This window comes from Malaya genurostris, chromosome 2 (assembly GCF_030247185.1).
Source record: "Malaya genurostris strain Urasoe2022 chromosome 2, Malgen_1.1, whole genome shotgun sequence".
In the NCBI taxonomy this organism is placed as follows: Eukaryota; Metazoa; Arthropoda; class Insecta; order Diptera; family Culicidae; genus Malaya; species Malaya genurostris.
This window is the reverse complement of record NC_080571.1, coordinates 281,954,384-281,977,933: the sequence shown is the minus strand read 5'-3', so window position 1 is coordinate 281,977,933 and position 23,550 is coordinate 281,954,384. Positions and strand designations below refer to the sequence as shown.

The 23,550-nt window shown below is 37.0% G+C and overlaps 1 protein-coding gene across 1 annotated transcript in view; it reads right to left on the bottom strand.

Annotated features, from left to right (window-relative positions):
• The window catches only part of LOC131430309 (follicle-stimulating hormone receptor), a 406,919-nt gene that overhangs the window by 39,626 nt on the left and 343,743 nt on the right, over window positions 1–23,550 (bottom strand). The window contains exon 4 of the mRNA XM_058595180.1: window positions 2,660–2,731. Within this exon, the coding sequence (XP_058451163.1) occupies window positions 2,660–2,731 (72 nt within the window). The remainder of the gene's footprint in view (window positions 1–2,659; window positions 2,732–23,550) is intronic.

The following is a 23,550-nucleotide window of genomic DNA, read 5'->3' as shown; positions in this document are numbered from 1 at the left end:
AAATCTACGCAATTCTGTGTGGAGTACAATCGGCACTTCAGCAGAGGATGTGTGGTGAACGAATTTATTTTTGTTCCGACAGTCAGGCAGCCTTAAAACCACTCAGTTCGAATGACTCACGGTCGAATCTAGTGATCGCATGTCGAACTCAAATTGAAGACCTCAGCATTTCAAATGCTGTTTACTTCTTATGGGTACCCGGCCATTCTGGTATTACTGGAAATGAATGGGCTGATGAGTTGGCTAGAGCTGGTGCAACGAATGATTTCGTTGGTCCTGAACCAGCTTTACCACTTTCAACTAGTTGGATAAAGCACAAGATTCGTTCTTGGGCTGCATCCAAACATGCCAGCTACTGGCGCAGCTTGCAAACTTGCGCTCAGACAAAAGCATTTCTACCAGATTTAAATCTGAAAATGTCAAAGTGTCTACTGCATTTCTCCAAGCATCATTGCAGTATTCTGGTCAGAGCTCTGACTGGACATTGCAAACTCAATTATCACATGGCTACTATTCAACGTGCTGAGTATTATTCGTGTGATTTGTGTGAATGCGATTATGGTACTTCATATCATCTGATATGTAACTGTCCCGCATTGACGCAACTACGTATCCGGGTTTTTGGTTCTCCATACATGGTTGAGTCTGTGTATGCGGAGCTAAAAATGAAGGATATTCTCTCGTTTCTCACCCAATGTGGTAAGGAGCTATAGTAAGAAGGGTTCATCGTTCTTCCTGGAGTGAATAAATCCTTTCTGTATTTACCTTAAATAGGGTTTAGCAGATTCTTTGGCATCCTTTAGGGAGTACCGAATTTACTTCTGCTCGTACATACTGCGAATCGTTCTGCATTCTTCCGGGAGTGCAGAATTGTGTCGCTTTTGTAAGATCTCTAAATCCTCTCGGGGGTTGGAGGTTTCATTAACAGCAGATTGTTCGGGACCTCGTAGAGGTTCAGAATTTACTTCTGCTTCCACTAAATGTGATCCCCAGCAGATTGTTCGGCATCCCTTAGGGGTGCAGAATTTACTTCTGCTTTTATGTGTTTTTGTGTCGTCCCATTTTTCCCATCCTCCTAGTCCAACCCTTACCATGTCCTTTCAATCCTTCCTTCTTATATATCGGTAAAATGATGCTAAAAACAAATTGATGGCAAGGCACAAATCTCCAAATATCAAGGGGAACGCGCCATTTGAGCCAATTTGTTCTGATTCCTGATTCCTGATTGGGAAGAAAGCTATGGTCTGATAAGCAATTTGTAGCTGCGCTAAGATTTCGAAACCCTTCATCACCACTGCTTCAATGAACAGCGAAATATACATCAAGGAATGTTTACAAAAACGACTTCTACCCATAATTCGAAGCCACAAGGATCCTGTTGTTTTCTGGCCAGATCTTGCTTCTTGCCACTACTCGAAATCAACGGTAGAATGGTATACTACCAAAAATGTCACTTTCGTCCCAAAAGACATGAGTCCACCAAATTGCCCACAACTTCGACCAATTGAGGAATTTTGAGCATTAACGAAGGCACATCTTAGGAAACATGTCTCGGCAGACGAAACCATTCAACAGTTCCGAAAAGATTAGAAAAAAGTGTCAAAATTTGTCGCCAAGAAGTCTGTACGGAAATTAATGAGGAACGTGCGCAAGAATGTTGAGAATAATATTCTGTTGTTGTAGTCTAATATTATCAGTATATCGAATAAAATTTGAGTATCTAACACTTGTGAATTATTTACAGCGAAATCAAAGTGCGTCCATACTTTATGGGACAGTCTTTAGAACTCAAATTCAAGCTGAACTGTTTCGGGTATTCATTTAAGTCGAATCATATATTGACATCCAGGTATGATCCAGCACAACTTTTGAAAGGCAATCCATTCGCTTTGTTGATCCAGTGACCCAAATGATGAGTTCACGATGGAGAAAAATCCATTTCAGATTAAATAATATAAGTTTATTTGTATGTATCCAATTAAAAACTTTTCCATTTACTTTTGTTGTTGTTAGTTGCTTGTTTATAAAAATAAATATCTATAAACATGGATTTTTTCTCCATTTCTACTGAAATTGCATCCCACTGCTCGATAAACTTCGACAACACATCAAATGACATACCGCAACAAACTGTAATCTGCATAGTATTTACCACCCACCGACCAATCGCATCTAAGCTCCTGTTCCGAAGAAACCCATAATGAACAACACAACATGCAACAGTTAGCTCGTTCCTCTCGTCCGCCTAAAGCGTGTATGTATTCGTTTGTGAATCATTAGAAGCTGAGCGAGATCACCTCAGCGGGAGGAAAACTTTCTCCTCTTGATTGTCACCGTCACCCCAACACGGTGCTTCCCGATGATTCGACGGACGCTAGTGACTGAGTGGGCTGACGCAACGCTCGCACAGCTTCCAACAAAACAATTTCACTTTACCAGCCCGTGAAAGCAGGAAAGTTTTAATTGCGGAAATATTTTCGCTTCACGATTCACGATGCCGCGGCTTTAGCTCGTCGTATTGTACTCTACAGCTCGAAGTGATTTATTTGATCGAAACCACCACGGAGGGAGGAAGGAAATCGGTTACTTGTTTGCCGGAAATTTAGCTAATCTAAACCTAGTGAGACATAGAATCGTACAAGGACCGGTGACTACTTACAATTCTTCTAGTTTTGGCAGCGTGTCGAACGACTTATTTGGTAAACTAGAAATGTTGTTGCTGCTGAGGTCACTGAAAGGGAAAGAAGAAAAGAAAACAATTAGTGATGTTTGCGTTGCTTACGTCAACAGCTTAGTAAATGCACTTCCATCCGGAAGCAGCTCGTGGGTGGTAGGCAATATTCTCAATCATCATTTCTCCACAGTGCAAGTGATTATAATATTAATTTATGAGCCCTAATGCTGATTCGGCTACTAAACGATAATTGGATTGACCCAGTTACAGCCTAGATTAGCCCACATCGCTTGAGTGCCCCGCCTGCTGTTGGCGGTGGTCATTTCATCGCAGTAGGCAGTGGGAGTACGAAAAAAAACATAATTAGTCCCCGGCCCTGATGGGAACAAACTTGATGAGAAGTAATCTTCGTTTTGTTTCGAATCGAAGCCGTTCGAATGTCGGTTTCACGGATGTGAAATGAAAACGACATTTGTTTTTAGAACAACATCAACACAAGAATTCGGTTTGTAAATAATTCTAATTTAGAAACAAATGTACAAATGGAATCGTAATAGACGAAATCGAAACGATAAGTATTACTTGGTCGTAGAAGAATTTCACTCAGCATTACTTGAGCTCATTCCGATGCCCATCAGTTCGATCGATAAAGCTCCTTCGTCGGTGAAATCTGATTTCTGTCTGACACCAGACGAAAGCAAAAGTGAACATTCTGTTCGTCGTCCCGGGACTAGGCGGAACGGATCGGGTTCATAAAAAGCGTTCTGATACTACACATAAGGATCTAATATCATCCGTCAAACAGCTGCTTCATCTGCAGTTACCGTTGATAGCAGTTGAAGTTACCAAAAAAAAAACCAGGAGCAGCAGCAAAAGTACCTATTTATAAAAGTCTGACTCACATGTGCTCACCCAAAACAACCCTTCGTGGGGCGGCGAGTTTCACCGTCATCGAATGGGTGGGTGTGAGGATTTTTTTTTGTGTGGAATCAGCAAATCAAAATAAAAGCCAAGTGGTTCTGGGTTCTGCTGACGAGCCGCGTGTGAAAAAGCGAGGGGTGAGTCCGCACTTTATGTACAATAGCGTTCTACTAGAGCTACATATGCTTAGAGGTAACAGAAGCCGGTGAACTTGCAGACGGTGAGCCCCAGACAGTGGTGCCAGTGGTAATAAAATTTACTGCCAAATCGTAGTCTGCTCGTCTATCACGAAGCTTACTAAGATTAATGAAGCGAACTGCTCACTTGTTTGCTCCGGATTGCCGTTTGTTCAAGGCCAAGGGTCGAGTGTATGGATCTTTGGATGGACTGTAGTGGCAGTGGAGTGGCTGGGCGTGTTACAACGGGTCGAGTCGAGAATATGGAAGAAACATGAAACCCTTTCTTCGGCAAAGGCTTCAACCACCGGAATGATAACAATCTTGGAGGTTTATCAATAATAGAAACCGATTCTAAGCCACATATTTTGCAGTTACAGGTCAATCAAATGTTTATGGTTTTTGGGCTTTTCCAATAAGAGGTGTTATTTTGAATAGATCGTTATTCCGCCAGATGTCGTTTCTGAAGCTGGAAATATTTGAAAATTGAGAATTAGAAACTACGTCAAATAATAATAATGGAACGGTAGCTTTAACTTGAAATTAACTTTAAAAAGGGTAAAAATTTAACAGAGATCGTTCTTAAGACTACAACAATTTTGGGGTCGTCGTGATACATCTTTGTCGGTCCACAATAAAGAAATTGGTCGAGCTGTTGGATCAAGTTTGTGTTGTAAAAAATAAATTGATTTATTACAGCGTGTAAAGGAACGACAAAACTGCTTGATTATTCCTTTCCATTCATGGAACTACCCAAAAATGATCTCACGCTCCTGAATTCGCCTATCTTATAACAAAATTTGATCAAAATATAAAATGGTGTTTTGTTTTGAAAATCAAATTCAAACTCGATAGGTCCCTATCCAATATTTCCAATATTTTTATTAGAAAATTTGACTGATTTTATAAAAATCACTAGTACGTAGGTTGTTACTTATGTATTTAGCCTTGGCAACACTAAGTGTTACCCGGTGGATTAGACGTTTCCTTCATAGAGTTTGACATTTTAATCCATTACCATCTTCAGAACATTTTGTCATTTGAGCGCTATTTGAGTTGAAAATTTTACCTCAGCAAGAAATTGGAATTGAATCGTGAACATTTTCGTTCAATGATTTATTACGATTTTACTTGTGGATTATCAAGATAAGAGTGTTTCAATCAACTTAACATAGTTTGACTTTTAGCACCATCCTATGCGACAGTAAAAAACTGGTATAACGAATTTAACCGTGGTTGTTCGCTTGCTGATGAATTCAAAGAATGTCGTCCCAAATTAGCTGTTTTGAGAGAAAACATCGATTCTGTGAAAAATCTGACAATGGATTATGCGTGAAATGTACATATGTTATTTTGCATAAACATTTAGTCGTGAAACAAAAGAAGCTGAAGAAGCTGTTGAAGCGTTCAAAACTCTAGTTTTGGAAGTACCTTATGACGAGTGGAAAAAATGTTATGCTTACGCAAAAATGTATTGATCATATTGGGGAATACTTTGAAAAACAATAAAACCATTTCAGACCAAATATAATATTATTTTCGTTTTTAGGTTAAATACGTAAATAACGACCCACGTATATTTTTTTTCCAGACTTTGTCATTATTCGGTCACTACTATGTTGATAAAGTTCAGCCATTTTCAATAGACAATCCAGATAAATTTTGTAAATACAAAAATTAATGTGCGATTCAGGGACAAAGTCTACATGTCCCAAAAGTGTCATTCAAATCTGAGTGAGTCTGAAGTATCGGCCGAAACCTAGTGCAATATCCTTAAAGGGGAGCGGGTCATATCGCCGAAAGCCATTTCACCGAAAGCCGTTTTGCCGAATGCCATTTCGCCGAATAGGTCATTTCGCCGAAAATCGTTTCACCGAAAGGGTCATTTCGTCGAAAAGGTCATTTCGTCGAAAGGGTCATTTCGCCGAAAGGGTCATTTTGCCGAAAGGGTAATTTCGCCGTAAGGGTCATATCTCCTGCATGTTATGTCTCCTGTATAACTGCCTGTAACCGCCTCGTTTACCCGGTCTACTCAAAGCTAGGTTTCTTTGCTTTAGTTAGGTCCGAACGAGCGGTAGCGAGGTCGGACAGCACATGAACCCAAACTATGTGGCGTAGCCGCATTAGATATTTTTTCATTTTCACTTAATAAACGGATTTGCCCACATTTGCCTGGTAGATACCCCTATGCAATTGCTTTGGTGCTTACTAGCTAATAGTCAACAAGTATTCTTGGGAACTACTTTCTGAGGTTCATGAATCAATCTTTATTCAAGAGTACAACAATCAATCATTATTCAAGAAGTACAATGTTAGGTCAACAAAACGGGCGTTAACGCTATCATCTTTCGTTTGTCTTTAATTTAAATTAATTCTAATTACGATTTCAAGATGATTTCAGGATTCGGCGAAATAACCCTTTCGTCGAAATGACTTTCGGCGAAACGGTTTTCAGCGAAATGACCCTGATCCTCCTTAAAGTGTCACAGAAGTTGTGTGAGCTTGGCTTCTACTTAGCTGTTTAAATTGAACTGTTAGAATGAGATGGCGATTCAATTTGATTGAACTTAATCAAGCACTGATGAACGGAAGGCGAATCGTGACTCTTGAAGATTCTAAAGTTATATATAAATTCTGTAGAATGGGAGCGGATCATTTCGCCGAAAGCCATTTCGCTAAAAGGTTATTTCGCCGAAATGGTTATTTCACCGAAGTGGTGATTTTGAATACATAACATAATTTATTAGAAAACTGCAAATTTTGGTTATTCATCAAAAATATCTATTTGTTTTTAGATGATTTAGATAATTGACGTGGCGCAACCACATAACCGAATCCAAGATGGAAGTCGGAAGCGGCGGCCTCTTGCATACAAACCTGTAACCACCTCGTTTGCCCGGGCTACTCAAAGTCGGATAGCATATGAACAAAACATTGTGGCGAAGTCACGTTAGATAATCTTTCATCTACACTCAATTACCGGAATATACCGCAAACAATTGCTTGATAGGTACACTAATAAAGTCAACAAGTTTTTATTGGGAATTCCGTTCTGAGAATATTGAATAAACCTACAAAAATTATTTATATCTCTGTATCATTTCAGAAGTACGATAGTAGGTCAATAAAACGGGAGTAAACATAATCATTTTTTATTTGTTTTTGCCTTTCTCATATGGAACGGCTATGCAATCACTGTGAAAATCGACTTTTCAACCGAGGCCCGGAGGGAACTGAGAGAACTTTGTCTCTCTCTCTCTCTCACTCTCTCTCTGTGTGTGTGTAACAAAAATATGAACTCACTTTTCTCAGAGATGACTAAACCGATTTTCACAAACAAAGATTCAAATGAAAGGTCTCGTAGTCCCATAGCCTGCTATTGAATTTCTTTCCGATCCGACTTCCGGTTCCGGAGCTATAGGATGATATGTACCAAAAAAGTGAAAAAAAAATGCCCTCACTTTTTTCAGAGATGGCTGAACCGATTTTCACAAACTAAGATTCAAATTAGATTATGGTCCCATAGCTTGCTATTGAATGTCATTTGAATGTGACTTCCGGTTCCGGAATTATATGGTAATATGTGAAAATTTGAGAAAAAGTTTACACTCAATTATCTCTGGAACAACTCAACCGATTTTCGCAAACTAAGATTCAAATAAAAGGTCTTATAATATCCTAAAAATTGGTAGAACATTTTATATGGATTCGACTTCCGGTTCCGGAACTAAAGCGTGATAAGTGGTAAATTACCAATTTTATTAGTATTTTTCCACGAACGATGGTTAAAAACAGGTACAAATCCCATAAAACTATCTGATAAATTCTTCTAGTTTGCAGAGCTTATTAGTTTGTAAGCATGAAAACTTAATTCGGCACTACTGGTCCCCTCTTTTCCTTCTTCGATAGCACCGAGAGTGGAGAAGAAAACTCCTAAAACTAAATTCACTTCGATTTCTCTGCGATGTTTGAACCGATTTTCACAAATCTTGATTTGAATTAAAGTTCATACTGTCTTTAAACCTACTGTGAAATTTCATTCGGATCCGACTTCCGGTTCCGCAGTTGCAGGGCGATGAGTGTCAAAGTTTTCAAATCGCCATATAGAGTGACAATATGTACAACACCGAAAGAAGAAGAAAACACAAAACGAACAAGGCGTGCTTTGTTCTATTTCGTACACGTTGTGTAGTGATGTCATTAATAATAATAATAATAATAATAATAATAATAATAATAATAATAATAATAATAATAATAATAATAATAATAATAATAATAATAATAATAATAATAATAGTAATAATAATAATAATAGTAATAATAATAATAATAATAATAATACTAATAATCCTACTTTATGTTTTATGCTATTGATTCATGCTGTTTAGCTTGACTTACATATGCAGAAGTAACAGAAACACAGGTTTGTTTCGTTTGTTAGATTTCGTTTAATTGGTTAAATCGAAATAAAGCATGAGATAGTAAGTATAGGTTTAACTACGTTCAAAATTGTTCCAATTTGTAGGTCATATTTGTTGGTAGTTAACGAACCAACTTCGGCTATTCCGTTTATCTGAATCCGGTTTGGGATGAATTGGAAATGGTGATTAAAAACTGCAAAAAGGATCTCACTCACTTTTCTTGGAGATGGCCAAATCGATTTTCACAAACTTATTCTTTAATTTGTTGTGGATACTACTTTCGGTTCCGTAACTACAGGTTAAACAGGATTTGTAGAGTTTGTGAGATTAAGTCCGAACAAATTTTCCTATTTCTATTCAATAGACAGTTGTTTTTGCGAATTTCACGGTTATATTTATGATATAATGGGTAATAAGAAAAAGGCATCATTACACCACTAAGTGGATTAAAATAGGTTTTTTTATCAATTCTAATCACGATATAAAGACTAATGAAGAATTTGGCGAAATGACCCTGATCCCTAAAGAATATAGAGTAATTTAAATAGAGATAGTTTAAATATTTTTGCTTTTGTCTTATAGAAAGGCTATACAATCACTGCAAAAACCGACTTTTGAACCAAGGCCCGGAGGGCCGAATGTCATATACGAGGTCTGTTCAAAAAGTTCCCGGAATCTTTTAATTGCGCGCGTCTGGAGAGTCCGGTGGTCAAAATTTTTTTTATTGTGTTGGTACATATGTCCCTAATGTATGGTGAAATTTTTAGCTGTATTCATTGTTTACATTCTGTCTTGTAGCGGCTGGTGTAGACGTGTTTTTTTGAGCTCGGCGATTTTTGTCTTGGTGACGTTGGGTGCTTCCACGTGGACGATTGTGCTTTTGTTTCGACATCATAACCGTACACCCATGTTTCATCACCAGTTATGACCCTTTCAAGTAAATTTGGATCGTCGTTGACGTCGTTTAACAGCTTCTGAGCGATGGTAATAAGTTTGTTTTTTTGATCAAAATTCAGCAGTTTTGGAACGAATTTTGCTGCCACTCGTTTCATGCCCAAAACATTTGAAAAAATATGATGGCATGAGCCAACTGATATGCCAACTTCATCAGCAACTTCTCTAATAGTGATTCGGCGATCATCCATAATCATTTTTTCCACTTTTCCCACATTTTCATCGATTATTGACGTGCTGGGTCGACCGGAGCGTTCGTCGTCTTCAACGTCTTCGCGGCCATCTTGGAAACGCTTATACCACTTGTAAACACTTGTTTTTTTCATAGCAGACTCACCGTAGGCTCTCTGTAACATTTCGCACACTTGGTTACACTTTATTTCATTTTTCACGCAAAATTTAATACAAATTCTTCAATTCTTCCATTGTTTAAACTAACAAAAATCGCCGAGCTCAAAAAAGCACGTCTACACCAGCCGCTACAAGACAGAATGTAAACAATGAATACAGCTGAAAATTTCACCATACATTAGGGACATATGTACCAACACAATAAAAAAAAATTTTGACCACCGGACTTTCCAGACGCGCGAAATTAAAAAATTCCGGGAACTTTTTGAACAGACCTCGTACCATTCCACTCAGCTCGACGAGCTGAGCAAATGTATGTGTGTGTGTGTGTGTGTGTGTGTGTCACACACTTTTCTTGACGATGGTTCAACCGATTTTCACTAACTTAGATTCAAATGAAAGGTCTTATGGTCCCATACAAAGTTCCTGAATATTATTCAGATCCGAATTCTGGTTCCGAAACTACAGGATGATATGCACCAAAACTGTGAAATTAATGTCACTTAATTTCCTCGAAGATGGTTGAACCAAGTTTCACAAACTTACATTCAGATTAAAGGTCTCATGGAATTCCATATTTATTCAACTTTCGGTTCCGGAATTACAAGGTGATATGCACCAACAATAGAGATAGGGTGCTCAGTATAAAAATGTCAATTTCAGGAATATTTTGTTCATAAGCTACACCTTCATATTGGCTAATAATTTTCTCTAGTTTGACCATGAGACTCTGTAACCAAATAAACCATTGATAGTCCCATAAATGATTTGCTGAATTTTATCCAAGCCCGACTACCGGAACATTTTTTCCAAAATTCAAATCGTCATAGAGAATCGTAAAAAAATGTGTAGGTCATATTAGTACATGATTGAATGAACCGAGTGTCACTATGCCGATATTCAGCTTTTGGTTCCGGAAGTACCGGCAATAATAATCAAATATGATAAAATGGAGCTCACTTCATTTTCTCACATATGATTGAATAGATTTTCACTAACTTAAATTCAAATGTAGTATATCAAGATCACTAGGATATGTTATATTCCATTTTAAAAAATAACTGATTAAAAAAGTTTAGCCGCGCTTGTAGAAAGATTTGTCATTTCCCTCAAAATACGTTTCGCATTTTTATCAATTGCTTCTTCATTTGAGTTGATTTTCTTTCCGGCGAACATTTTTTTACAGATCAGCGAGACACATCACTGTGATCCAGATCTGGACTATACGGTGGATGAGGAAGTGTAATTCGTTGAATTTAACCATCGTTGCCATCGACCCGTGAACACCGAGTATTATCTTGGTGAAACAGTGCTTTTTTTCTTCGACATGAGGTCGTTTTTCTAAGATTTTGGGACAAAGACTACGTGTCCAAAAATGTTTCACTCAAATCTGGTTGAGTGCTGCCAACTGCGAATACGGTTTAGCGCAGAAATCCGTCATATTTAATGCAATTATTAAATGAATCCATACTTATGAAAATTAATCATGACATTATGAAACCCCCTCCGAAAAAAAATTGACGCATCTGGGTCCGGCGAGGTCACAGGACCTTAATTTTTCGAAAATTAGGGTGAAGCAATAGTTACGGCTATCGAGAAATGATTAATAATTTTTTGTGGCCGGAATTGGATGCTATTGATCTAAAAATCACACGAACGGGGAGGTCAATTCACCGGTCCATTTCTTGAAATAATGTTGTCGTTAAAATATTTATTCATTAAGTCGATTGTTTCGGCCGCAGTATGACAGGTGGCACCATCCTGTTGAAATCATATTCATATTTTGAAGATTTGACAACAAAATTTCATTTATCATGGTTCTGTACCCATTTCCATTCACTGTAACGCATCGTTTTTTCTCATTTTTGAATAATTAAAGACCGATGATTCCACCAGCCCATAGACCCGAACGAAACAGTACATTTATCGGGACGATTGGTAATTCTTGAGTGGCGTGTGGATTATCTTTGCTTCGGGTTTTCCAGTTTCCTTATAACTTCGAAAGGGAAAGAGTAAAACTTTTGCTAAGTTTCACTACGCCAACTTTATAAAAATTTTATGCACGAATGAGACGATTTCAGCATTGAATGACGAGCACCAAACATCGACTGCTATCGACCGGAGGGTTCGAAATATCATTTAAATAACTGACACATTCCAAGTGTTACCCAAAGATCCAAATTAATCTTGAACGAGGGTCTCATACAGATCAAAACCAATTTATCATTCATCGTGTCACGTTGACAAAGCACTCAGCAAACATTCCGGGACCTGTAACTGTCCCATCCTTTTACCGCACGAAACTGGTGTTGGTTGAGTAGCAGCAGCAGCAGCAGCATCATAATTACTTCGAGTTTACTTTGGTTGTCCTTTCGTCACCCAATTCGATATCCGGCACCATCCTTCCAGAGGATAATTTTCCCACGGAGATGATGCTTAACAACAAAGCGATTAAAATTCTAGAAAGCGTGAGTCATTTTGTTTCCCTACGACCGGAGGCTACAAATCGTGCTTCACAGCAAACAGTAAATCATTTTGCTATGCTCGAAGCAGCTAAAAAAATGAAAGCAGTAATAATGATGGGTGTTTGTTTTTCGCTGACAAGCGTTATCTAGCCGAAACCCCACACCGGGGCGTTTGGGAGCCCACCCGGGGCCGGCCGGTAGCAACAAGCAATAACCGCGTCAAGATGTAATCAGATGTGTCTGTTCCGGTTTTTTTCTTTATTGTGACCCCAGCAGCCGGCCGCACTTTACAGCCGGATGTTTTGTTTTCGTGTTGGATTTGCGGAAATAGAAAAGCGGAAAGCGAAGTTCCTACCACTCGGTAGCATTCGTATGTTTTCTTGCGGGAGTGGCTGTCAATCGCAACAGAGCCATGGTGTTTTATTACACCGGATAAGTTATGGACGTGGTTTCATGACACAATCTGGACCCGATATTGACGTTGAACGATTCATTTGTGGTCGTCGGCAGGACCGAATGGCACAATAAAAATTCGAACGAAACAATTGAGTCAGCTTTCGCTTCACTCGGAATTAGATTTAAAATAACTCTATTCAGATGACAGCATCTGTAGTTAAACCTCTCACTATCTGTACAAACACGCACTGCACTGAATAGTTAAGAACGTTTCAGTGGCACCTACTGCTCGAACAAGCTTAATCCATCAGGGACACGCGACACCGCTGTATCACTGTCAACACAATCTAATTCGAAGCGACACCTCCCGGCATAATCCTTTTATATTGGCGACATGACTAACAGCTTCCACGCCCGTCACGGCAAGATTAAATTTGGATCATGTGTTGCTTCCCCAGGCCAGCCAATTCTACAGTAGGACAAATATGCAACAGGGTGCTGTCCGACATGACGTACGTATGTAGATACCGCGTGTCGGGAAACTATTAGTAGCCTTCATAGCGCAACCGGTGAGTGATGAAGCTACTTTCCACTTAAATCCGTCAAGTGTGAATATGAAGAAAGATTCATTCGCTCCGAGTGATGACAAAACCACTGGCGGTGGAGGCGGCATACTGCGAAGATAATTGCATCAATCAATACTCTGTCCTGGAAGATTGATGGACTAATTATCGGCGTGAGAACTTATTAGTTATTATCACTAGTGTCTAATGACTCGCAGTCATTTCGATGCGGTTTTGTCATTGTGCCAAAATTAACTTCGTTGTTGACTCTCAGTAGGCGAAATTAATTGATAAGAGGAAGACATCAACGTTGCCTGCATTGACATTTGGAGCATGTTAAAGGAAAGCCAATATCCAATGAGAGGCACTCTTTGCTGCCAAAAGTTGAAAAAGCCAACATTGTCGACATTCCGGCGAGACTTTTGCCATATTCATTTTCTGTGTAGGAATAGAGGGTAAAATGCACCATTCTGTGAAATTTCGGAAAACAAAATTTCTACTTCTATTTTCTGTATTGTCTAAACTGCTTCAACTATTAAGGTAATTCCACGTGGATCAATAAGTTTATAACACGTAATAACACGTGGATCAATAAGTTTCGGTGCTGATACATAGATGGCGTTACCAACAAAATATCCTTATCAACCTTCAAAAGATACCTGTCAAAGTTTCATGACATTTTGAGCTACTACAAGATCATTGATTAGGTATTGTAAATCAAATGGCTGTCATTACTGGTTCCGGAGATATAATGGTATGAGTGACATAACCAACAAAACGCACATTTTTCTTCGCTTAAAAAATGTTTCAATGAGACGGTGATAATGACAAGAAAGAAAGGAAACGATTCTTCCCAAGTAACAATTTTTGTTACGCTAGCTTATTTGTGACTAATTTGCAACCAGAAATTTGAGTGATTGTTACTAACATCTAGCCACTTGCGTGACTTAAAAAGCGCAGTTTCTACTAGTTGCTAAAGCTTGGTTCAGATAGAACTGGAACAAAAACATTTACCTGTATTTCAGTTATTTATAATTGAATTCAATTTTTTTATACAAAGGTAGCATTTTCTTCATACTTTTAAGAAAAAATACGGATAAAATTATTCGTCACGGTTTCGAAGGAATTCTAGAATTTTTCCTGTAACACGGCTCATTAGGCGGCGCACACTGTCTTCGTTCATCGTTTTAACTATCTTATTTCACCAGGTCGTCATCTGATTGATGCCTTTGACAACCTTTCTCTTTGCCTTGAGTCTCCTTTTCATGATTGCCCAGTATTCCTCAATAGGGCGGAACTGGGGGCGGTTGGGTGGCTTAAGGTTTTTCGGAACAAACTGGACCCCTTTCTCTGCATACCATTCTTGAACGACTTTGCTGTAATGACAGCTTGCCAAATCTGGCCAAAACATTACCGGATGGTCGTGGGATCGAATGAACGGCAAAATAAGTTTTTGGAGACACTCTTTTTGGTATAGTTCCGATGTCGTTGTCTTATTTGTAACGAAAACTTTCGTTTTTTTGCCGCAGCTGCAAATGCCCGGCCAAATCATAAATTTTCTTGCAAATTTGTCGGCAAAAACAAATTTAAATTTCGCTGGAACATCCCCCAAGCCGTTAACCAAGTAAAATTTTTGACCTGGGATTTGCCCGAAGTCAGCCTTGACATAGGTTTCATCCTCCATCAGAAGACACCTGTCGAACTTGGTCAGCACCTGGTCATATAGTAAACTAGTTGAAACTTAGTCACCATCGACATTATAAACATTGAATGAATCCAGAATACTTTTCCATCAGCAATAAAAAAGCAGTGGAGTACTTGAAATCACAAACTTAATACAAGGTACCAATTTCACAACGATTTTAAAACTGTCGAGCAGAATTCAATTTCAATTAACTGTTTTTTATGCGCCTTCAATCAAGATCTGTTTATGAAAATCTGAAAAATTAACAACGAAATAACCCTATGATCAGAATGCTAAAAATTAATCCAAGTAGAGTGATTTCTCATTATTTTAAATTCATATATCATGAGAATCATTATAACAATCGATACTTAATCCCTATATTGTTTTCTTCGAGTTCTTGATAGTGCATAGAACAAAAATGACTACTCTGTAGAAAATGTAATATCCTGGTTTTAATTATGTTTCATACACTTCTTGTGACTCCATAGAGTGATCGCCATATTCAAGCCAACAAAAGTTTTTTAGGTTGTATTTTCGTTATCATTACGCGGGGAAAACCTACTGATAGTGTGCTATAATCTTAAAATTGCTATATCATTTCACAGTTACGATTCGTATATACGCTTACGTATTTATAATGGTTTCGCAACGAAAATTAAACTTTTTTTTTCAACTAGTAGCTAAAAGCATAGCTGTGATTGAAGATTTGTTAGAATCAAGTAACGATAGCTTACGAATGATAGTTAGTTAAATGTCTATGTTAGAAAGAAAGACTGCTGTCACTTTGTTTTAACCAATATAACATAAAAAACATGTTCGTGCTCTTGTTTCAACATCGTTGGGCTAAATGGTATCAGAACTACTATTGAAGTCAAATAAACTTATTTTCAACTAGTAGCTAGAAGCATAGTTGTGATTTGTTTGGATAAAGTAACGATAATTGATAAATTATAATTAATGCAATATGAAAAAAAAGATGTGGTGATTGGAAATCTAAATAACCATTTTGTAGCTAGTTATGTTATGAAGAAACATTGCTGTCACTTTGTTTTAACCAGTATAACATAAAAAACAACTTCGTGCTCTTGTTGCAACAAAGTTTGGACATAATGGTATCAGGACTAGTTGCGTATTGCTACTTGGGTTTGCATGAATTTGATTTATATAAGTAACAGAAGCGCAGGATTGTCAATAATCGAAAACACAGCAGGCGCAGCGTTTGAATGACGCATTTAAATCGGCGTAGCGATAACCTGTGCTCCTGTTTCTTCTGCTTATGACATTCAAGCTACATTGGGCAATATTTTTTCTTTAGATGCGTAACATGCTTTGTTATTGATTTTTATTACTGTTGTCGTTATCATTATAACTCTTAATAATCACAGCACTTGCTGCTTCTATTGATGAGATTACTGCATTTATCAACCATCCTACGCGCACTGAATATTTTCGGAATGGTTCAGTTTTTGTTCATAGGCGAAATCATTCATAAAAAAAAATCATCTGTTCAAGAATCATATCAGATACATATTTTCAAAGTGCGAACTTTTTTCTTAAATATCATCCGTCATCCGTTATGTATTATTTGGACAAATGTTATCTGTTGATACAAAAGACGAGAAGGTTTTATGCCTGCTGAAGAAGAAGAACAAAAATCTCAGCTCCAGCTTTTCCCCTGCTCATAAATAAATAAATAAATAGATATGTTAAAGACGAATTTCGCGCTAAATCGTATTCCGAGTTCGCAAAATACAACAATATTAGTCAGGATTTTTAATAAAAATATTGAAAATCATTTAAAAAACTGAAAAAATCTATTTTTACAATTTGAAGGTGATGATCAAAAAATAACCATTCTTTATTCGAATGAAATTTTGTTACAAGTTATGTATAAATCTACAGTCAAAAATTCAAGTTGGGCACTTTCAAGAAAAAAAAGTTCCTTGAAAAAAATCTATATGATAAAATATATCATCATTTTTGAGAATTTTTTTTCAGAGTTATCGTACAACAAAATAAATTCAAATTTTTTGCATGATAAAAAGCATCATTCGAACACATTTTGTAATTTTTTCGTGGAAAAATATTGAGAAATAAGTCGGTGGAGAGGTATTTTTGAGAACGCTTCTTAAAATCATGATTTGCGGTGTCCACTGTATCTCAGCGCAGACTGATAAGAAGTCAACAAATCAAAGCAGCATAGATAGAGTAGATGTTTTTTTAGACCCCAACGTTTCTGTTTGATTTTTTTTTAATTTTTTTTTTATTTTTGGTGGATGTTCAAAGTGAAAACTACGATTTTTCACGAAAAAATTCGCCATTTTTAAAAAAAGCTGTAAAACCTCCCCAAAATAACAAACAAGGAAAAGTAAAACGTTGGAGTCTGGTTTTTTATATGTAGAAAGTATGTGCAAAATTTGAAAAAAATTGGTTCAGCAGTTTTTGAATGACGATGGACACGGACTTTCAAAACCTACTTTCGAGAAAAACGCGTTCAAAGTTTTTTGTCTATAAAATCAATGGAAACAATTTATTACTCAAGGGAGCCCGTAGGGTCTAACATTTTCACAAAATCATATTTTTTCTTTTGTATTCTTTTATAATGAAACATTTCAAGAATGTTTTGTCAAATTTTTAAGTCGACGAAGCAGAAATCTTGGACCTGTGTGCCGAGCTCCTACTTCTTCGCAGTATGTGATAAGAAAAGATAAAGGCCAACAACTTGCCGAGTTTTTCTCCTATGGGCTTGAAAATTTCACAGAATATTCTTGAAATGTTTTACTATGAGAAAATACAAAGAAAATAATAAATGATTTTTCAAAAGTGTTAGACCCTACCCGCCCCTTAAAGCTATCATAATACATTTGGATTCTTTGTATGCAAGGAAAATATTGTTGGTTGATCTCCTGAATTGGAATACCTTTTCGCCTCTACTTTGGCACCAGGAATAGACACAAAACTGTGGAATTTCTGAGTGTCAGATATTGTTTTGGTGTTATTATACAGTTCTTCGGACATTTTGTTGTACTGCTCAGTGGATATATAGCAGAAATATTATTTCGTAATATATTATCAGTTTGTTCAACTGCCCTGTTATATAACTCTCGGGGGGTTGTTGTTGTATTTTCATAGTCGCGAGCAAGACAGACTCTTTTTGCCATTCGTTTGACAGTGCCTTCAATAGCATCACAGGGATGTTTTGATGTGGAACACATCTTTATTTTCTATATAGTGGTGCAAATCAGAAACTCAAGAAAAACTACACGTAGAAATGTGGTCAGGTTTTAAACACTTACAGCTCAGTCTATTTTGTATCAATTGTCAATATTATTTCATCATTTGATAGGAAATATTTCTATGTTTCGATTTGAATGTATCAAGTCACGTATTTTCAATTATATTTGACTGAAATTTTGATTAGTAGCAAACAGTGTCCTATTTGGCTGCTAAAAATCTTTGGCATACCGGATTTCCCTGCCATAGACGACGGTTTTGAAGGAGTAAGCGATGTATCAAAGAGAGAGCATCGCTCTGATTGGACAATCGATCCAAAAGCGAAGCTGTTGGAAGCACGCGAATTTATAAATAAAAGTGAAATTAAAGCTAACGTTTCAGTACTACTCGTAGCATGCTAGAGGTAGGTTGTTGCTAGAGTGCAAGACAAAAACGTGTCATAAAACGATTTGAAGCTTTAAGAGCTGAGGCCAGTTGTTAGCGTGAAACCGTGTTGCTCACTGTGCGTATTACATTTCTCTCCATGCTCTCTCGTAAATGTGTAAAATGACTCTCGATGTGGCCGGGTGGCCAAGAAAGTTTTGATATTTTCGGTTACAAGTTTGACTACATCAAATAAAATCCAATAAAGCTACCGCTTGTTTGGCAGCCTTGCTGAGCCGATTTTATTTCTCTCTCATGTTTCGTTACGTTACCAAGATACAAGAGCAGAAAAAAATGGTGCCGCCATAGAAATGGACTTACCATTACAAAAATAACATTCACTTAATTTTTATCGCGACAACATATATGTTTTTATGCACTAATCGCATCCAAACTAAATTATCTAGACATTGTCAGGATAGATTTTTGATCCATGCTTTTGAAGGCAAGATATTCAATGAACAAGTTGAAAGTTGCCGTTTTCAGTAATGAAATTCTTCCTTCAGAAAAAAGACTTTCCCGATCGCTAAAGTCAAACAATCTATCTGAAATTTTCACAGAATAATCTAAACTAAATTTCAAAGAGATTGTCTGTTGGGTTTTTTTATATTCGTCACCGTTTCTGAGAAAATCAGATTTGAAGCGTGAAAATAGACCTTTAAAACGTCCTAAAACACACTGGCCTCAGCCCTTAATTGGTATGCTCTGATCTTGTGTCATGCAAGCTCGGAATTCCATGTTATGTCGTTTCCCCATGAGAAATTGACAACTACCTCTGGATAAATTTTGAGTGCTTAAGATTAGTTTCTAATTTATAGCATTAGCATTAGCATTAGCATTAGCATTAGAGACCGCCCGTGTGTTGCTACTTCGTTATTGATCTGGACCAATTGAGATTGCAAAATGATTTTTTGAAGTAACATGTTTGGGAATAACACATTGTTTCACACTGTGCAAACTGTATTGAACCATGCATGCTGATCAATACCGACGCCGGCCACGTCCGAATGCAGATCTACTTGGGAGGGAAAGGATTGTTAGCTCGATGCATGTTGCTACTAAGAACCGAGGAATCCTCTGCATTCCCACATGCATCACAGGAGAGGATACTTTGTTAGTAAATGTTTTAATAATGTTATCATGTGTTTATTGCTCTGGGTAGCCGGTTACCAAGAATGTTTTTAAGTATTATCGTTTTATGTGTTACTTTTTGCTGGCAATATAATGCACGAAACAGTCAATCTCCGAAATTGACAAAACTCCGGACAGCCGGCTGTCGAGTATGCAGTCACTCGTTTATGCATCTACCTTTCGCGTTTTTTTTAGTCATGCAAAAAAACACATGCGGATTGATAAAAAAAGGTATCATCTCACTGCTAGGTGGATTAAGCACGTTTTTATAAATGAAACTACGTGATACAAAATAAACGAGCGAATAGGACTTAGACAAAAAAGTTGATTCATTGCATTGAAATATTCTAAACAGTTATTATAAAATCATTTTAAATCACCAAACAAAGGTCAACAGATTTCACGCGCGTCTTGATTCTTTATTATTTCCGCTTTATTATTTTAATTATTTATTGAAATTATTAATTGGTTATATTAGTTGATCTGGGCAGCCGGCTACCGAGAAAAATATTAATTTACTGTTTGAAATATTAATATCAAGTGTTTTTTACTATGTATTCAATATACCGATATATGTTATCTCTGTTATTAACTTTGTAATATAAACGGATTTGCGCAATGGTTTATTTTTATCATTCATTTTATAATCCTGAAAGACAATCAATAACATGGAAGAAGAAATCATTCCTAATGAAACTTTTCTCCGAAGCTAGACGGAAATTGATAGATTGAATAGAGATGATTTAGTAAAATAGAGTAATCAGAAGTAAAACATTGAAAATATCTGATAACTGAAAGGAAAAAGAAACTCCTGCAATTGTCGCCTTTTACGACATGGAAGCAGGAACCCAATGGATCTATTCTTGGTTCATTTTTTTCCGCCGGATTCCACACGGCATCTAGGCTGGTACAGTCCGGAGAGAGCTAATAGGTACTATCAATCTCCTAGTGGACCCCAGCCCCTTTAAGATTAGTTTCTAATTTATATTAGATTAACTCGATTGATAATGAGAAATAGTTTATCGCTTCAACCGAAATCACAGAATGGTTTGAAACTTAACGCTAAAAAAACTGCTTGCATAAAAAAGTTGAACACAAGCTTGGCGAAGAGAAGCTTAATTATCGAAATCGCAAGTATGTACAAAGATATAATTGCATACATTTGGGATAATGGTGCAATTTCGTCGGTTATAAAACAAATGCAAATCAAGATAAATCTCGATGAACATTAGAAAAGTGCAAGTGACAGTTTCTCTTGGTTTATTTCTCTTTCAATTATTACGGCAAATTCCAGTAATTTCCAACAAATTCTACAGTGCATATCGGAAGTATATGGTTTTTGCTATAATCCTATGTGGAGTGTTAGATGGGAAGATTGCTGATTGGACCGTAATACTCGAAAGAGAAAGCAAACAAAGAGAAACTGTCATTTGCACTTAAAACCTTTTCTCGTGTTTGTCTTCAAATGATGTGTTGGTGTTGGTTCGGATTTATTGACCTTTTTTATTGTAGATCATTAGAAATTTTGGTTGCCTTGTTCCACATCAATGGCTCGAACAACCCCATGGGGCTGATCCTTATAGTTTTTCATGAGAAAAAAAGCAAAAAAAAGACTATTATTAGCTTAATTCATACTTCAACTGGAATCTATACAGTTTAGTTCTCGGTGAAAAAAACACTGAAAAAATATCAGTTTGGACAAGGCGAAGTTTTTTTCCAATAACTATTTTTTCCTTACAAGTAGCCAACATGAATTTTCAACTGTAGGTAGGGAACACAATCACCTGTCTTGTAATAAAATCTCATTCAAATAAAATCGACTTTAAATTCTTGAAATCGATTTTTTTCAATGTAGGAATCGATAAGGATTTCTTCCATGTTTTTGAACGAAAACTTGACTAATTTTGTGAAAGTCACTCATACGAATCTTTTTTATAGGATTTGTCAGTTTTCATCCCTCTTTTAGCTCTTTAGTAAAAATAGTTTAGTCCTTTTCAAAAGACAATCTAGATCATTTTTGGAAAAACAAAATATAAAAAGCAAAATCCTGGCATTACATTCCTTTTAAGGAATTTGGCCTTTCTGTTTCAACAGACTTCGCAGCCGATTCTTAGTGTACAGAATCATTGCATGGCTAGTACTATGGATCCTACTGACACTAAGAATCCTTCCAGGTCGGGGCTCGAACATACGACAACTGGCTTGTAAGACCAGCGCCCTATGCATTGAACCACCAACCCGGGCAAAACAAAATACGCAAAGTGGTTTGAAAGTTTGATTAAAATCTGAGAGGTGGTGTCAACATTTGTTCGAGTTAGCGTGAAATTTGTATAAAATGATTTCTTTTAAAATAATTTATGCGTAAATATTTTACTTCTGTAAAAAACCCTAATGTGTGTGGCCTTTTCCTCAAAACGACTTCAGGATACATCACAATAAAAAGTAATCTAGCTACTTACGAAACGAAAAACAAAATATTTATGAGTATTTTACGAACATAACGGGTGGCAACTAAAATTTTGGAATTTTTTCGAGGCATGTATGCTCAACAACAAACGAGCTCAGAGAGAAAGAAGAGTGTGTATGTGTTAACTATCTCTCTCTCCTCTTTCTGCTAGTATGTTCTGTTTTGTTTATGCTTGCTCAGTTTTGCTCAAAATGCCGTCGAAACAAGAAGTATTTCGCGAGCGCGTTGTACAGTTCTACGAACTGCACAGAAATCTCGGCAAAAAGTATACGGTACAACATTTTAAAAGACGTAGATTCCCGGAAACGATCGATACTATTCAATGGATAGTTCTATTGCACCTCCGAACTTGAAATATAAGTTTAAACAGAAGTTCGAACAGAAGGTGATGTTGCATATTGCCATTTCCGAGAAAGGTATTTCTAAGCCATGGTTCAAGCACTCTGGTTTGGCAATCAATCAAAATGTGTACCAGAACTAATGTTTGAAGAAAATTTTGATCCCGTTTCTTCAAAAACATTATGCTGATGGACAATACGTGTTTTGGCCGGATAAAACGTCATTGCATTACGCCAAAAAAACACAATCGTTCCTGAATACCCATTCGATCCCATTTGTACCCAAAAACCCCAACACGACAAATCTGCCTCAGTGTCGCTCAATCGAAGATTTCTTCGGGGTTTTGAGCTCCTTGGTGTACAAAAATAACTGGAAAGTCACGAATTGCTAACAGTTGATTGGTAGAATCAAGAGATGCATTCGCAAAGTTCACATGAAGGCCGTACAACGCTCCTGTTCCGACATCAAACGGAAGCTTCGCCGAACATCCGATTACGGACTGTTTTGAAATGTTCACTAATTTTTTTCAACAGTTGACAATCTATCATTAATTTCAATAAATCAGATCTTTTTTATATATGTTTGTCTTTTTTTGACAGCTTGAGAAAGAAAATCCAAAATTTTAGTTGCCACCCGTTACTCGTAGATACTAAAACTATAAAATAACAAAAACTAACTGCCAGAAAACGACCGGCTAGCTGAAAATTTTATTTTTATATTTAATCCGTACCTGCAAAGTTTTATAGGTATACATGATGAATTCTGAATTTTATTTAAATTTCTCATAACAAAAATCAGCATCATTCTAGAAAAAACAACGAATGCATTATGCTCACGGGGTGCGTTTTACCTTACCTACCCATACACGATTATACTGGCAGCATCACGTGCAAACAAAATGTTTACGTTTAATTTAAAGTCCAATCGGATTATTCAATCAGGCTGAACTGCACCTGTGATTTTTCGGGAAGGATAAAATCAGTAGATATTTTGTATCGATCCATTCGCACGACACTTGGATTACAATTTTTTTTTTATCACTTGACATGCCGTTGTGTCATTGAAGTCAGTGATTTCACCGACATCGAAAACGTTATCCACATTAAACGACCGAGCTGAGTCACGAAGTAACGCTTCTCTAGTTTTTAGTTCTTTTGGAAATACTACTCTTAATACAGGTTGCAATGAATTTAGACAACGTCGAGCAGATTCGATACCAACTGTGTACTAAGGATTATCATCTTGGATGCATATTTCTTTTAGCAGCAATTTAATTAGGGAGAAAAAGATCTTGACACAGAAGGACAAGGCCCGAGCAGATGACAATCCGATGTCGACAGGCTCA